Genomic DNA, 16,775 nt, shown 5'->3' with positions numbered 1-16,775 from the left:
ACAAACTATCTATGGGCACCCTGTTTTGCACAGAAAGGTCTGGATGAAAGTGCCTCCACATAAGATTCTACTACTCCGGGTGTTAAAACTTTGGCAGGAGATGATGAATATGATATTCATAGAAGCATCATGATATCTCAGCACTGCCATCTATCTGGAAACCATAGTGCTTTTCTTCAGTAGTATACACTGGGAAAGTCTACATTCACACAAAGGGCGGCCCGCCCTTAAGGACCAGGGAGGTGTGGCCCACCAGAAATTTTGTGGTATAATTTTATTCAATGTACTTTTCCAATATTATATCAACCAGTTTGAGTATGACATGACTTTGATGTAGTACGAGTGACAGAGACCAGAGGTAATTTGGCTCAGTTAACATTGCTCCATTGAGACACTGTGTTACTCTGAGCTGCTGGCAGGAGACCAGGACTTACCACTACTCCTCAGCGTATCCTTCCACAGTGCCAAATGTCTTTTCCTTTCATCACCCAATTTGTCCAGCACCAGGGCCAGTGTCTGGTGGTCCATACTCCCTCCACACTCCCGGCTTATAAGACTGCAGTCACAGTGATGTGAAAAAGCGGTTTCCCTTCCTCCACTTCACCCCTTGCTGTAGCATAGTTTAGGGCTAGCTTGGGTGGGCCTGCAGGATGGAGCACTTCATGTGTACCCCTGTTTCTCCGCACTCCAGTGGATCCTGCCGCATCTCTACTCTCCTTGCCGACCTGTCCACTTGTCTACAAAAAGTTTGTTGTCAGCTACTAGAGTGGACCCATAACTCTCTCCCCCCCCCCCCCCTTTCCCCAGAAAACTACCTTACTGAAATTTTTTCTACACAGATATAAGAAATTTGTAAGGTAAGTGTAGTAAAAATGAAGCATTATTGAAAAGTATTACTTAAATATTGCACACGGCAAATTTAATGTGTCATCGTAATAAACAGATTACATATTGTACAGACTGTCTAAAAGAATTGAAAGTAAAACAAAATCTATTTTATTGTTTGTGGCAGCTACTGTACATTAATTTTATCATAATAAAGACCAGATTTTATTTGTATCTATTAAATTATTAGCAGTGTATGAACCATTAACAGGAAATGAAAAAAGGGCTATATTTAAGTTTTGAGAACATATTCTTTACCAAGAATTGTGTTCTTATAATTTTACTTTCCGTTTTCTTGTTTTGAGTGCAGCAAATTGACTGATAATGTCAATCAAGTCAAATTTAGCAGCTGTGTTGTATTCAGTTGACAAGAGAGCTGAATTTGGCAGTCTGCTTCACCTATACTCAACCAAAAGTAGTTTCCTTATCGTCTTTAAATTGCTGAAACTGCATTGAAATTGTCATAAATATCTTCAAAGCTATTTTGTTGTTTGGATAAGACTCTCATAACTGATACATTGGCAGGGGGAGGGGGGAGGATTCAAAGTATCCAAATAGGAATCTGTGTCAGTGCTTGTTATCAGCTATTTCTTCTGGAATTTGAAAGCAGTTATTTCGTTAACTAGCTCTGCTATATTAATATTCCTGTTATATTTGGAACAAAATGTGCTGCATATTTTTTAAAGTGAGATTATAGCTCTCATTTAATGCTTTCCCAGGAAGAAATTATACTGAGATGAAATGGTTAGTTATACGTGAGATCTGTTTCTATTTTCACGTATTATTCTATCAGATGTTTTGGGAGAGTCAGGCTTAAACAGTTCCACTCCGGTCCTTAGCTGGAAAAAATTGGCAAAAACAGAAAGTTTTAGGTTAAATGGCATATTACTTGCTTCCTGGCCCAGTGGTCAGATTTTGAGATCTTACAATATTTTAGCGAAGTACCAGCAAAAATTCCATTGTTGGACATGAGCTAACTGTTTTCGCAGTAGCTGTATGAGTTAAGCACACCGTTGACACACAACCCAAGTGACATATGTTCAGTTCTGCATTCCTTCCTGCCCCTCCCTCTCTACCTCCTCCCCCCCCCCCCCCTCTCTCTCTTCTCCCACTGTCATTCGCCAATGGGAAATGTTGCAAACAGCAAACAGGGCCAGCTCTCAGTAGTGTTCCATATTATGGAACTGTGTGATGGAAACTCACATTTTCTTACAAGTATTTTGAAATGAATAAACTAGGTTGTTCCCTAAAAGTGCCCTTTAATTTATTAAGTTGGAAGAGAAGCTAGAAATCTATCAGTTACCACACATCAACTAACTACAATACTACATACACATAGTACAAAAAGAGTTCATTTAAGTGCATGCTTTATTATTAGCTACAGTATTTTGTGGATTAGGCCTATATTTATAACTGTAGAATTACCATATTTACTATTTTGTACTGTTTTTAAGCAGTAGGTTATAACGGAAGGTTATGTAACAGACAATTCAGTTATAAAGTTTATTGCCTTTTTATATGAGCACCAGCTGCCACTACTTTACACAAATCAAAACAAGTTTGTTATAATTTTTTCAAGCTCAACAAAGACTCATCTGCCAAAAGAACAATCCATCTTTGGCCTGTCATCAAGTGTACATTTTTGCATGCCCATTGCAACAGAAAAAACTATTTGTAATGCAGTATTTTTTTTTAAATTTTGCCACATTACAGGATTTTATTACCATATCAAATTGTTATCTGCATTTACGCTTAAGCTGTGCCCTTTGAGGAATAGGGCAGAGTTAACGGCTGTAAACGTCTAAATGTTGAATATTGATAATATTGAATATCTGTAATATGTTTGTAAATTGTTAGCTTTGACTGTGAACTGACTCCAGAAAGCCTAGTATTAAGAATGCACTGTGATTGTTGCTGCTTGTGCCATTTTTGGGTACTTATATTACTTGAATACTTCAATAATTCACCAGACATTTTTAATTAAGTATGTATTGCATTCATATTGTTTAGTTGTCTTCATAAATTGATGTTGAGTGAATTAAGCCTGATTATTACACAATTCCAGGTTTGCCTCAGAAAGAATGTCTGTGTATGAAATCTCTTTCAATGGGCTTGCATTTTGCTTTAAGTTCAGATATTTAGCTGCTACATTTGTGTGTAAATATGCTGATATCGATTTATTTACTCATTCTTTTTACTTTCAGGAATGTTCTCCCATCAGGACCTCCAAATGCATGTAGAGTATTTGGTAGCCTAGTGCTGAATAAAGTAGCTGGCAATTTCCATATTACTGCTGGCCGTTCACTTTCCTTACCTCGTGGGCATGTTCACATTTCAGCTTTTGTCTCGGATGCTGCATACAATTTTTCTCACCGTATTAATCGTTTCTCATTTGGGGATCCCAGTCCCGGAATAGTTCATCCCCTGGAAGGAGATGAAAAGATCACTGAGCAGAGTGAGTATACTTAACTTTTGAAATTTTTATTTCAGTTTCCGAAACTTAGCCAGATTATTAGAGAATGAAAGCTGAGCCATAAAAAAATCTTTTTTCTTAAGAAATGAGAATATTAATCAGGCTGTGTCAGCAGCAGATGTTGTCAGCCAAGTTTGATTCCATCAGAACAGTTGTGTGCAACAACTGTGGTGTATTTCAAGAAAGGAAAAGGAATTCAGAAATCAGTCACAAATCCAATCTGTATTGTATTGCAGATCTAGACTTCAGCTATTGAATAGTTATCCTCCAGCTATTGAATAGCTACCCTCAGTGCTAAAAAATACAAGCAATTATACAGAAATGAGTAATTGAAAGATGTAACCTAAAACCACATTTCATGATAGTAGTGACAACATATTAAGTAACGTACTGTTTAGACCGAGTCAAGCTTGTGACGACATATGTTACTATACAACCTTAACTTGTACTTAGCCAGATTCTAACTGAGGCTGTTGCTCACAGAGCAGTTCAAGCAGCCACAGCTTAAGTCATGTGGCTAGAGCAATGGCCTCTATACCACTGACATCAATGCAAAATTACTTGCTCAATTTTTTTGTGTAACATTTATATTAAAATTAAAAAATGAAAACCAAGAAACCTGTATTACAATTAAATACTTTTGGGCTAAAGGAGATCTCTGACCAAAAAGCAGGAGCATTGAGTTATCAATAGGCGCACACAAAAGAAAGAAAACTTGCTAGCTTTCGCAGTTATCTTTTGTCATGCTAGAGTAAAACACACACACACACACACACACACACACACACACACACACACACACACACACAAAATCACCCACCTATGTCCCTTCATGGTGCCAGCTGGATTAACAGTGACAGTGCTGCATTTTGGCAGGTAGACCAGTTGTGGCTGTAGTGTTGGGTGGGGTGGGGTGGGTAGGTAGAGGGAGAGGATGGTGTGCGGCAGGGAGAGGCACTGTGAGAGGGTGGCTAGCAGCTGGGAGAGAGGCAGCTGGTTTGTCATCGAGGAATGTGAGAGAGGAGGGTGGCAGGTGTATGATCTCAGCACATAATGCATGATTGTAAGGGCCAGCGGGAAGGAGTACAAACTAAAGGCAACATGGGGATGTGAATTGGGAGAGAGCAACAGGACAGAAGAAGGGGAAGCTGTTGAGTGAAGGATATGGGGACAGCGGGTTACTTGAGATTGCAGCTGAGACACTTCTGGGGGTGGAGGATTGTTTTAAGGACAACTCCCATCTGTGTAATTCAGAGAAGCTGATAATGGAGGGAAGGATCTGGATGGCCCGGGTTGTGAGCATTCATTGAAATTGAGCATGTTGTACTCAGCTACATATTGTACCACCAGGTGGTCAACTTTGGTTTTGGCAGCTGTTTAGCAGTGGTCATTCATCCTGGTGGACAGCTGGTTGGTAGTCATACCAACACAAAAAGCACTGCTGTTTGCTTTCACAGTTGGCCAGACTGAGGGACAGAATAAGCCTGTGATGGGACTAGAGTAGGAGGCACTGGGCGGGTGGATTGGGCAGGTTTTTCTCCATGATCTAGCACTGTGAGCGGCAGTGGCATACGGATGGACTAGGATGTTGAGGAGGTTGGATGGGCGATGGAAACCACTTTAAGAGGAGTAGGAAGGATCTTGGCTAGGATGTCCTTCATTTCGGGCACAATAAGAGATAATCACACCTCTAGTGAAGTATTGTTCCAGTCCAGGATGATACTGTGTGATTGGGTGATGGAGGAGGGAGGCACTCCCATGTAACTGATTTTTGGGCATGGTTGGAGGATTGGAGATGTGTGAGGATATGGCACCCAAAATCTGTTTGTGAACTGGGTATTTGGAGGTACTGCCGGTTTGTGAAGACCTTTGTGAGGCTTCCAACATACTGTACAAAGGAGTTTTCATCACTGCTGATAAGTCATCGATGGGTGGCTAGGCTGTATGGGAGGGAATTTTTGGTGTGGAAGGGATCGCCAAAATGCAGTAATGTTGGGTGTTAGTGGGTTTAGTGTGGACAGATGTGTGGATGGAGCCATCAGAGAGACGGAAGCCAACGTCCAGGAAGGTGACACATTGGGTAGAGGAGGACCAGGTGAAATGGATCAGATGGAATCGTTAAGGTTGTGAAGGGATGACGGTAAGGTGTCTTGGTCCTGAGTCCAGATCATGGAGGTATAATCAAAGAATCTGAATCAGACAAGGGACTGGGAGTTTTGGGAAGCTATGAAGGTTTCCTTGGGATGGTCCATAAACAGGTTGGCATAGAAAGGTGTCATGAGGGTTCCCAAGCTGTGCCATGGATTTTTTTGTGTGCCTTCCTGTCAAAGGAAAAGTAGTTGGGCAGGATATATTGGGCAAGGCATATAAGGGATGAGGTGGTGGGTTTGGAGTCTGGAGGCTGTTGGAAGAGAGAGTGTTTGATTGCGTCAAGGTGACGGGCATGGTGTACAAAACCACATTATCTCCTTCAAAATACTCTCCATTGCAACTAATACATTTGTCCCATCGGCTCTTCCACTGTTTGAAACATTTTGTGTAGTAATCTTTAGAAATGGCTGACAGCTCCTCACTTGGCTTTTTTTCTTGACTTTTTCAGTGTTGTCAAATTTGTGCTCTTTCATGCCCTTTTTCATGTGTGAAAATAAGAAAAAGTCACTCGGAGCCAGGTCAGGCAAGTAAGCTACATGGAACAGCAGAACCATGCCATTTTTAGCCAAAAACTGTCTAACACAGATGGCTGTATATGCATGTGTGTTGTCGTGTTGGAAGAACCAATCTCCTGTCTGCCCAAATCTTCCATTAAAATTCGCTTAACCAAGCTCCAAGATAAGCCACTAATCTCTGACAGTTGATCAGTTGTCTGTCGACGGTTTGTGAGCGCAACTTCTCGAAATTTTTCAATATTATCATTGATTCGGGCAGTTGATGGATATCCAGAATGAGGTTTTTCATTAGTCGAAATGTCGCCATTTTTAAATCGAACAAACCACTTGTACACTTTTTTTTTCCATAGCATCATCTTGGTAAGCTGTTTCCAAAATTAAAACAGTTTCAGCAGCATTTTTACTGAGTAGAAAACAAAATTTCACAATGTTCACTTAAACTTACCATCATAAAAAACGAAAAAAGAATAGAACAGTGCTAACAAAAACAATCACTGCAGATGAACAGAACAAGCCAAGCTGACTACACAGGCAGTACTGAACTAGCAATGAGTTTCGCTGTACACGCCTACTGGCAGAAATGCATACCACACAAGTTCTGCCCATGGCAGTGGCATTCCAGCCTCTTCTTCTTCGTCTTCTTCTTTTTTTGTATGGGGAGGTGGCATCAGCAATGATGACTAGGGATTCGAGAGGTAAAGGGGTGCATATGGTGGTGAGTCGTGAAAGAAGTGCCACTGCTCTGATTATATCTCATGCTGCCCTAAAGTGAGGGACATCCTGTACAAGATCTCTCCTACCCTGCCTGAAGTGGTCTAGTCCATTCCATCACAGGCTTATCATACCCTATCAGAGGGCAGGTCACCTGTGAAAGCAGCCATGTCATATACCAAATCTCCTGCAAATACTGACAGTTTTTTATGTCAGTATAACTAGCAGCCAACTGTCCACCAGGGCGAATGGCCACTGCCAAACTGTTACCAAAACCACAGTTGACCATCTGGTGGCACAACATGGAGCTGAGCACATGTTCAGTTTGAATGACTGCTTCACAACCCGAGCCATTTGGGTCCTTCCTTCCACTACCAGTTTCTTGGGACTATGCAGATGGGAGTTATCCTTACAACATATCCTCTGATTCCATAATTGTCCTGGCCCCAATCCCAGGTAAACCACTGATCCCGCACCTTAACCCAACCATTTCCCCTTTCTCCATCTTCTCATACCTCCCAATTCATATCCCCACATCACCTTCAGCGTGTGCCACTCCTGACTAGCCTCCACAATCATGCATGATGTGCTGTACCCACATTCCTGCCACTCCTCCCTCCAGCATTCCTAGCCAGAAAACCGCCTTGCCTCCTCCTGAGCTGCTAGCTACCCATTACCAGTCCCTCTCACTCCCTGCTAGCTCCCTCTCCCTCTACCCACCCCATCCGACACTACCGCCCCCCCCCCCCCTCCCCACCCCCCCCCCCCCCCACAACCAGTCCACGTGGGAAAATACAGCAGGAAAATACAGCATTGGCACTGTTAGTCCAGCCAGCAGCAGGTAGTGGCATAGGTCTCCAAAAGCTAGCAAGTTTCCTTTCTTTTGTGTGTGTGTGCCCATCTGCTTTTTGGTGAGTGGTCTCTTTTATTCCAAAACTATTCCCATTCTAAAGAACTTTTCACATTTATTGCAATTAAAACTTTTGGCATAAAGTAAATATGTATTACAATATTACATATCACATTGAACAATGGAAAATCCAGGATGGAATGTAACAATATTAGAGAATGAAAGTTGCTACTCACCATATAGAGGAGATGCTGAGTCACAATAGGCAAAACAAAAAAATTCGTTACTCACTGTCCTCACCCATCCAGCCCCCTCCCTGTTCCCATTTCAGCACTACACAGCCATCATTTCACTGCCACACGTAGTCGTTTAATTTGTTTTGACATCTCTCCTTTCCACTACTTACCCCTTCCCCCCCCCCCTCGCCCTCCCCACCTTCTCTCCTGTCCTCTGTCTAAATTACAGCACTCCACTGTCCACCACCCCCACCATACTATCCCCCCCCCCACCCCACCCCAGCCTCCTCCTTATCCCCACCCAGTCACCACTCCCATCATGCACTGGTGCTGCTGCTTGCAGTGTGGTTTCAGTTGTCTGAGACTGCAGAGGTATGTGCAAGTTGCGTTTGCATGAGTGTGTGTGTGTGTGTGTGTGTGTGTGTGTGTGTCTATTGTTGACCAAAGGCCTTAATGGCCAAAAGCTATAATTGTGTGAATCTTTTTGTTGTGCCTATCACAATTCCGCATCTCCGCTGTATGGTGAGTAGCAACTTTCCTTCTCTAATATTGTTACATATCACATTGAATTAGTGAAAAAATTGACCCACTGAATAAATATGAAAAACAACTTCAAATACTGTAGGACAGTTTTTCATGAAAACTATACCTTGATAAAAACCTAGAGTAACCAACCATACTAATTGATAATCATTATAGCTTGGTCTCTTAAAAATACCTATCTCAGTCAAGTTGATCATTATATGAATTGCAGTGCTTTAGCTGCAGGGAAGGAAAGGTGTGACAAATTGCTTTATACCTGAACTTCTAAGAGATCAGTGCAAATTGTGAGAACAAAATTTATTATTATGTGAGTATGTTGTTTGTCCTCTAATTTTTTGCTATTATCATACTTGTTAATGTTTTAATGTTAATTTCACCTGATACATTTTCAATCAATCTCTCAGAAATTTAGGTATACGGCAGTTTGTGCACACCATTTCTGCAGCTAAAGCTGCTCTATCCATACAGTTTTATTACAATAATTAAGCTTGGTATTTTTAACAGTTGACACTGAAATGGTAACCTTTGAGTATAACTGGTTACTCTAGGCTTTTATTGTGGTATAATTTTCATGAAAAAAATGTTTTATGGTATTTTAAATTGTTTTTACACATTTGTTCAGTGGGTCAAATTTTCCACTAATTCAACATTATCTCTAATATTACAACATGTATTTGCTTTGTGCCAAAATTGTTAATTGTAGTAAAGGTTACTTGCTTTTAGTTTTTTAAGTTAATATCAATTTCATATAAAAAAATTAATGGGTAATTTTAGTTGATGATAGTGGTATAGATGGTGTTGCTCTACCCATATTGTGTAAGCAGCGCCTGTTTGTACTGGTGTATACACAATAGCTTCAGTTAAAATCTGACTATGTACATGTGAAAGTCATATAGTATCATGTGTTGTCACAAGATTGACAAGTCTATATGACTGAGTTTAAATGGTACATTAACTAATATGTTGTCACTGCTATTGTAAACTGTGATTTTAGTTTACATCTTTTAATTACTGATTCTAATATAATACTGTATCTTGGTTTTTAGCACTGAGGACAGCTTAAATCTAGATCGTCAGCAAAATACAGATTGAATCTGTGACTGATTGCTGAATTCCTCCTCTTTTTTTTGAGATGTTGTCAAGTTAAGCTTTCCATTCAGCAAACATTTTATATTTCATCATTTCCAAATATCTCAGTAAGTATCACCATGCAAGGTGGCATAGTGGTTAAGGCAATGGTGTATATTCAGAGAAGAATCCTGATTCAATTCTCCATTTAGCCACTTGATTTTAGGCTCCTGTAGTTTCCCTAAACCGTTTAAGGCAAATGCACTTATGCTTTCTTACAAAAAGCTTTGTTAGATTTGTTACTCCATAATTGTTTGGTTTAATGATGTGTTCCATCTCTAATGATCTTATTGTCTTGATAATCCTTCCGTTCCTAGGGTAGTATCAGCGCAGTGTTGAAGGAAAGTCTTTACTGTGGACGTGCGATAAAACTAATAAATTGCATGAACAATGTATAAATTTTGTATAAACCAGTAATTAAAGGAAACAACAAGTTTACTGTTACCAGTCACTGTTTATTTATCTCCACGACGCATTTCAAAGTTTTAAACCTCTATCATCAGGTGGATTTACATTTGTTAGTATGATGTGTGTGTGTGTGTGTGTGTGTGTGTGTGTGTGTGTGTGTGTGTGAAGATTTTTGGAGGAACTTGTGGCAACGTCTAGTGGAGAAACAAAACACTATATTGGAGCTTGGTTTTCAGTTTCTTTTGACAAAAAATGTTTTGTCAAAAGAAACCATGCTCCGAAATAGTGTTTTGTTTCTCCACTAGACAGTGCCACAAGTTCCTCCAAAAAAAAATTGTAACACAACACACACACAAATGTCATACTAACAAATGTAAATCCAGCTGGTGATGGAGGTTTAAACCTTTGAAACGCATTGCAGAGATAAATAAACAGTGACTGGTAACAATAAACTTGTTGTTTCATTTAACGTCAATAACAGTCACAGTAAAGCCTAACCTAAAATGTTCGCATTTAAAGATAAACCAGTAAAACACTCAAAAACAGTAAATGTTATATACAAAAGCCAAATGAGATTTATGGTCAATCCACAAAAGACTTTTTTTGGAAGATTTTACAAGAAAAGCCTTCAGTAACCACCGTGACAAAATCATAATACAAGGGCTGTTCAAAAAGTATCCAACTTTTATTTATAAAAACAGTCTTTATTCAGATACAGTTGTTGGACACTAGCATGTTCAGAAATCTCCTTGAGCTTCTACACATCTCTCCCAATGCTGCTGTCACTGCTGGAAGCATTGCTGGAAAGTCTCTTTTGGTATAGTGTGTAGCTACTCTATCAAAATGCTGCTTATTTTCTTCCCTATCCTGAAATATGGTCCCTTTCAGAGTCTCTTCCAGTTTAAGGTAAAGCCAGAAGTCACTTGATGCTATGTCAGGGGAATGGAGGGGTCAGTAAACCATAGCCATGTCGTGTTTGACCAAAAAGCTCTAAATTAATTGAGAACTGTGTGCAGGTGCATTATCTTAGTGGAGGTGCCAACTGCCCGCTGTCCAGAAGTCCATCCGTTTGCATCTCACTGCCTCATGAAAGTGATGCAGAACCTCTGGGTAGTACTCATTATTGACATTAGTACCTTCTGAGGGGGGGGGGGGGGGGGTTATTGATGAAGGACCACAGCATTGGAGTCAAAGGAGATGGTCAGTCATGACTTTCACATTGCTGCAGATATGCCTGACTTTCTTGGGTCTCTGGGAGGATGGATGCTTCCATTGTGGTGACTGAAACATTGCTTCTAGGTTGTACCCATAAACCCAGGACTCATCTTCTGTGGTCACTGTGTTAAGAAAGTTAAGACTACTGTTCATAGTATCTTGCATACCCTGTGTGGTCTCTGAATGAAGTTGCCTCTGCTCAGTTGTAAGCAACTTTGGCATAAATTTTGCTGAAGTCAAAATGTTCCATTAAAATGGAATGAATAAATCCAGTACTAATTTAACCTTGTTTGCACGTTCTGATCAAGATTAATCAATCCTGCATCACCAGGATCCGTACTTGATCAATAACGACCTTATTTGTGGATGTTGAGGGCCTCCTTGACGTACTTTGCTGTTCACTGATGAGTGGCCATCTTTGAATTGGTTGTATCACTCCCTTATCTGTATGGTACCCATTTCTCCACTCCCAAACACTTGTCGAATCTTGCAGATTGTTTGAACTTGAGAATCGCCAAGCTTAAAACAAAATTTGATGCACTAATGTTTTTTCCACTTTTTCTGTCATTTTGCCAACAACCCAAAATCTGGCGACTACCACTTACAGGTGTTCACTTGTGAATGCCTAGCCAGCGACTGTTTGTTTCCACAGGCATGAAAAAAAATCAGGGATGTACACTATGTATGCCTACAAATATAGAGAGCAACCATGCCGCAGTACCATTGTTGTTTTCGGTAGTAAAAAAAGGTCAGATACTTTCTGAACAGCCTACGTACAGCACTCTCCCGAAACCTTAGGATGTTTCACAATTATTTTAAGGCTGCTAGTGGCACAACCACCAATGTTCAAACTTCTGTCAATTACACAGAGCCAAAATAAGCATAGCAAAATGAAAACAGAAATGCTGAATTCTGGTTTCAAATGTCACCCAGTATTCCTAACACTCAATTAATGTTCCAATGTAAAGATGAATTACATTGTAATAAATAGTGGTCTTATTGGGAAGAGATAAAATTGCTAAAATTAAACAAGGCTGCAGGGCCTAGTGCTGTCCACCTCAAATTTTACACGCACACACACATAAAACACACACACACACACACACACTGGGAAATGTGAGTGCAGGCATACTCATCATCAGGTTTCCAGTTCACGATATCTGACCACCACAAGGGAGCATTGCCATATTATGCAATAAGCAAATTATAACCCCTTCAAATCTGTGTCTGCCATATGACAAGAAGTTACGGAGTCCCTGCAATATTCTGAGTTATCCTATACCATTGATCAGAGACTAGCAGCAGCCGGACTAGGCATTTATCATCTGATGCGTATGCTGCCATTAACACCACAGCCTGAAAACAAGTATGAACAGCTGATGAATGCTATTGCATTGTGTTCAGTGATGAATCTTGATTCTGCACTACCCAGTGACTGTCATCAGTGAGTATTGTGGTTACCTAGGGAGAGGTCTCAGTTTTCCAGTGTTTGAAGAAGCTTAACATAGCTACTCCTGGTGTGATGGTGTGAGAGCCATCAGGTATGAGTTCAGGTCACGGCTAGCAGTGATTGAAGGAACTCTGACAGCAAAACGGCACATCAAAGACATCCTGTGTCCTCATATTTTACCTTTCTTGCAGTAATATCATATCATGATATCATTTTTCAATGTGACAATGCTCATCTGCACATGGCACATGTCTCCATGAACTGTCTGTGTGATGCTGAGATGCTCCAATGGTCAACAAGATCCTCAGATAAGTCCCACATGTGGGACCTGGTTGAATGTGAACTCTGTCCCAGTGCCAGTATCTGGGATACCAAGGATGAGTTACAACATTTGTGGGCCAGCTTGTCTGAGGGGAGGACCCAGTGGCTTTATGAAACCCTTCCCAACTGGATCAGTGCATGTGTCTGGGACACAAGGGGTACAATGTCATACTGATAGTGGGCTCATATTGGTGATAATGGGCTCATATTGCCAACTTCTTTGTGCCTCTGAACTTTTTATGTGAAAACTCTTAAAATTTGTTAAATATAAAAAATGTTATTAACAATCTACATCTTTGTTCTTTATGTCTGTATAATTACTTCTCAGCATAGTCACCCAGGTAATGAACACTTTTCTCCCAATGACAGACCAGTTTGAAACTGGAGGATATGACACCCAGAGGGGTAAAATGAAATTTTCTAAGGAGTAAAAGAGAAACGGTTCAGTCGTGTTTGGGTCTTGAAACTGAAATATTTTCTAAAGATCATTATTATTATGATCACTATTTTGTAAATAGTGATTGCATAAGTTACCAATAATTACATTTTTATTTCAACTGTAATTTAATGTGTATATTGAGCAAGTAGTAAAGGAAACAAAAGAAACAAACTTTCAGGTTTGCCGATGAATTGTAATTCTGTCAGAACATTGTAATTCTGTCATAGACAGCGAAGGATCTGGAAGAGCAGTTGAATGGAATGGACAGTGTCTTGAAAGGAGGATATAAGATGAACATCAACAGAAGCAAAATGATGATAATGGAGTGTAGCGAATTAAATCAGGTGATGCTGAGGGAATTAGGTAGGGAAACGACACACTTAAAGTAGTAGATGAGCTTTGCTGTTTGGGGAGCAAAATAACTGATGATGGTTGCAGTAGAGAGGATATAAAATGCAGACTGGCTATGGCAAAACATTTCTGAAGAAGTCTTTTCTGAAAGTAATTGTATGGAGTGTAGCCATGTATGGAAGTGAAACATGGACGATAAATAGTTTAGACAAGAAGAGAATAGAAGCTTTCAAAATGTGGTGCTACAGAAGAATGCTGAAGATTAGATGGGTAGATCATGTAACTAATGAGGAGGTACTGAATAGAATTGGGGAGAGGAGGAATTTGTGGCACAACTGGACTAGAAGAAGGGATCACTTGGTAGGACATGCTCTAAGGCATCAAGGCATCACCAATTTAGTATTGGAGGGCAGTGTGGAGGGTAAAAATCGTAGAGAAAGACCAAGAGATGAATACACTAAGCAGATTGAGAAGGGTGTAGGTTGCAGTAGTTACTTGGAGATGAAGAAGCTTGCACAGGATAGAGTAGCATGGAGAGCTGCATCAAGCCAATCTTTGGACTGAAGACCACAACAGCAACAACAACAACAACGTTTCAAATACTAGAAGTAACACATGAGAAAATGTGGTGGGGCTTACAGCTTGTGAAACGAATATATGAATCATCTTCCTTATTCCTCACATACTGCACATATACTTTGTATCGTCCACCTGTGGCAGTAAAATTGATACATACACTATGTTATCAAAAGTATCCGGACACATGGTTGAAAATGACTTACAAGTTCGTGGTGCCCTACCTTGGTAATGTTGGAATTTGATATGGTGTTGGCCCACCCTTAGCCTTGATGGCAGCTTCCACTCTCGCAGGCAGACGTTCAATCAGTTGCTGGAAGGTTTCTTGGGGAATTGCAGCCCATTCTTCATAAAGTGCTGCACTGAGATGAGGCATTGATGTTGGTTGGTGAGGCCTGGTATGAGGTCGCTGTTTCAAAACATTCCAAAAGTGTTCTATAGGATTCATGTCAGATCTCTGTGCAGGCCATTCCATTACAGGGATGTTATTGTCATGTAACCACTATGTCACGGGCCGTGCCTTATGAACAGGTGCTCCATTGTGTTGAAAGATGCAATCACCATTCCCAAATTGCTCTTCGAAAGTGGGAAGCAAGAAGGTGCTTAAAACATCAATTTAGGCCTGTGTTGTGATAGTGCCACACAAAACAACAAGGGATGCAAGCCCCCTCCATGAAAAACCTGACCACACCATAACACACGGCCTCCGAATTAGACTATTGGCACTACACGCGCTGGCAGATTACGTTCACCGAGCATCTGCCATACCCACACCCTGCCATCGGATTGCCACATTGTGTACCATGATTCGTCACTCCACACAGTGTTTTCCCACTGTTCAATTGTCCAATGTTTACTCTCGTCACACCAAGCCAGGCGTCGTTTGGCATTTACCGGTGTGGTGTGTGGCTTTTGAGCAGCTGCTCGACCATGAAATCCAAGTTTTTTCATCTTCCGCCTAACTGTCACAGTAATTGAAGTGGATCCTGATGCAGTTTGGAATTTCTGTGTGATGGTCTGGATAGATGTCTGCCTATTACACATGACGACCCTCTTCAATTGTCGGCGGTCTCTGCCAGTCAACAGACAAGGTCGGCCTGTACATTTTTGTGCTGTACGTGTCCCTTCACGTTTCCAATTCACTTTTACATCAGAAACAGTGGGCCGAGGGATGTTTAGGAGTGTGGAAATCTCACTTACAGACGTATGACAAAGTCATACCCAAGTTAGAGTTCCGCGAAGCATCTCATTCTGCTCTCTCACGATGTCTAATGACTACTGAGGTCACTGATATGGTGTACCTGGCAGTAGGTCACAGCACGATTCACCTAATATGAAAAATGTGTGTTTTTGGAGGTGTCCAGATACTTTTGATCACATAGTGTATATGTTTAAATATTTCATGAAAATTTCTTCTCCAAGTTGTGTGTAGTTCCCACAATAAACCAGAAACTGCCTCATTATTCACTTTGCTAGAATAAATGATGTAATTGAGATTACAACGTGGCTGTAATTATGTAATGGCTTCTTCATTGCTGTGCGGCAGTGATCAGAACAAAGAATTGGCAGCGTAAAGTCTTCCAGTTTCTACCATTTCAGGGCTAAGCAGTCCAGGAATCTAATGGTACACAATCAGTAGGCATAATGTACACTCTTTGACTTGGTTGATTTTTAAAAATAGGGTTGCAGGGTGTGAGTGAAGCAAGTGACACTAGGGAGAGGAGTGGTGCAGAGGAAGCACGTTTTGTAATAAGTGTCTACCATCAATGTGGATAGTTAGCTTTCTTTTATGAGGAGGAGGAGGAGGAGTTGTATGTAGCACTTGCGATGCATTGATAATTACATCATCTTCCTATAGATATAAATAAAATGTTGTTAGAAGTAAGCAGTATCTATTGTCTCATTGACTCATTATTTTGCAGTTTAATAAGCCACCTACAAAAACTAAATATCATTAATCTTCTATCATTTAAAAAAATAAAAGTGTTCAAAGAAAAATCTCTTTCTTTCTAAAGTTTTGTTAGGTGCTAATGTTTTTGACAGTGTGTGGGGGGGGGGGGGGGGGGGGAATACTAGCCAATATCTGATTGCACTAGGGATAACAGCCTCAGAAAGTTAAGGAACCACTGCTGTAAAATGTTTGACTTTGTTGACAGAGTGCCACAGTCTCACGTCTGCATGCATCACTTCGTCACTATCAAAGTGAAGTCCTCGAAGGTGTTCTTTAAGTTTTGGAAACAAATGAAAATAGGATGGGGCTAAATTGGATTTGAGGATTATTGATGACAATGAACCAAAGACATTGGATTGTTGAAATGTTGGAGCATTTGTGTGTAGTCTGGCATTGTCATGCTGTAGGAGAAGGTGCTCTGTGTGTGGACGGTCTCTTCAAATTCACAACTTGATTGCAGCGTGCCGTTTCCACATACTGACAGTTACATTACAGACTGCCATGTCATATGCTACATTTCGGAGCCCTCCTGTGGCAGAGAGCTGCAGATATGTAGCCATGAAGAATAAAGA

At 40.6% G+C, this 16,775-nt stretch overlaps 1 protein-coding gene across 3 annotated transcripts in view; it reads left to right on the top strand.

The window, feature by feature from the left end:
- Positions 1-16,775, top strand: part of LOC126458512 (endoplasmic reticulum-Golgi intermediate compartment protein 2) — an 88,000-nt gene that overhangs the window by 59,325 nt on the left and 11,900 nt on the right. For all 3 annotated transcript variants that reach the window (XM_050095609.1, XM_050095608.1, XM_050095607.1), the window contains exon 5: positions 3,090-3,340. In XM_050095609.1, the coding sequence (XP_049951566.1) occupies positions 3,090-3,340 (251 nt within the window). The remainder of the gene's footprint in view (positions 1-3,089; positions 3,341-16,775) is intronic.

This window comes from Schistocerca serialis, chromosome 2 (assembly GCF_023864345.2).
Source record: "Schistocerca serialis cubense isolate TAMUIC-IGC-003099 chromosome 2, iqSchSeri2.2, whole genome shotgun sequence".
NCBI classification, from domain to species: domain Eukaryota; kingdom Metazoa; phylum Arthropoda; class Insecta; order Orthoptera; family Acrididae; genus Schistocerca; species Schistocerca serialis.
The sequence above is the reverse complement of the archived record's forward strand: the minus strand, read 5'-3'. Positions and strand labels throughout refer to the sequence as shown.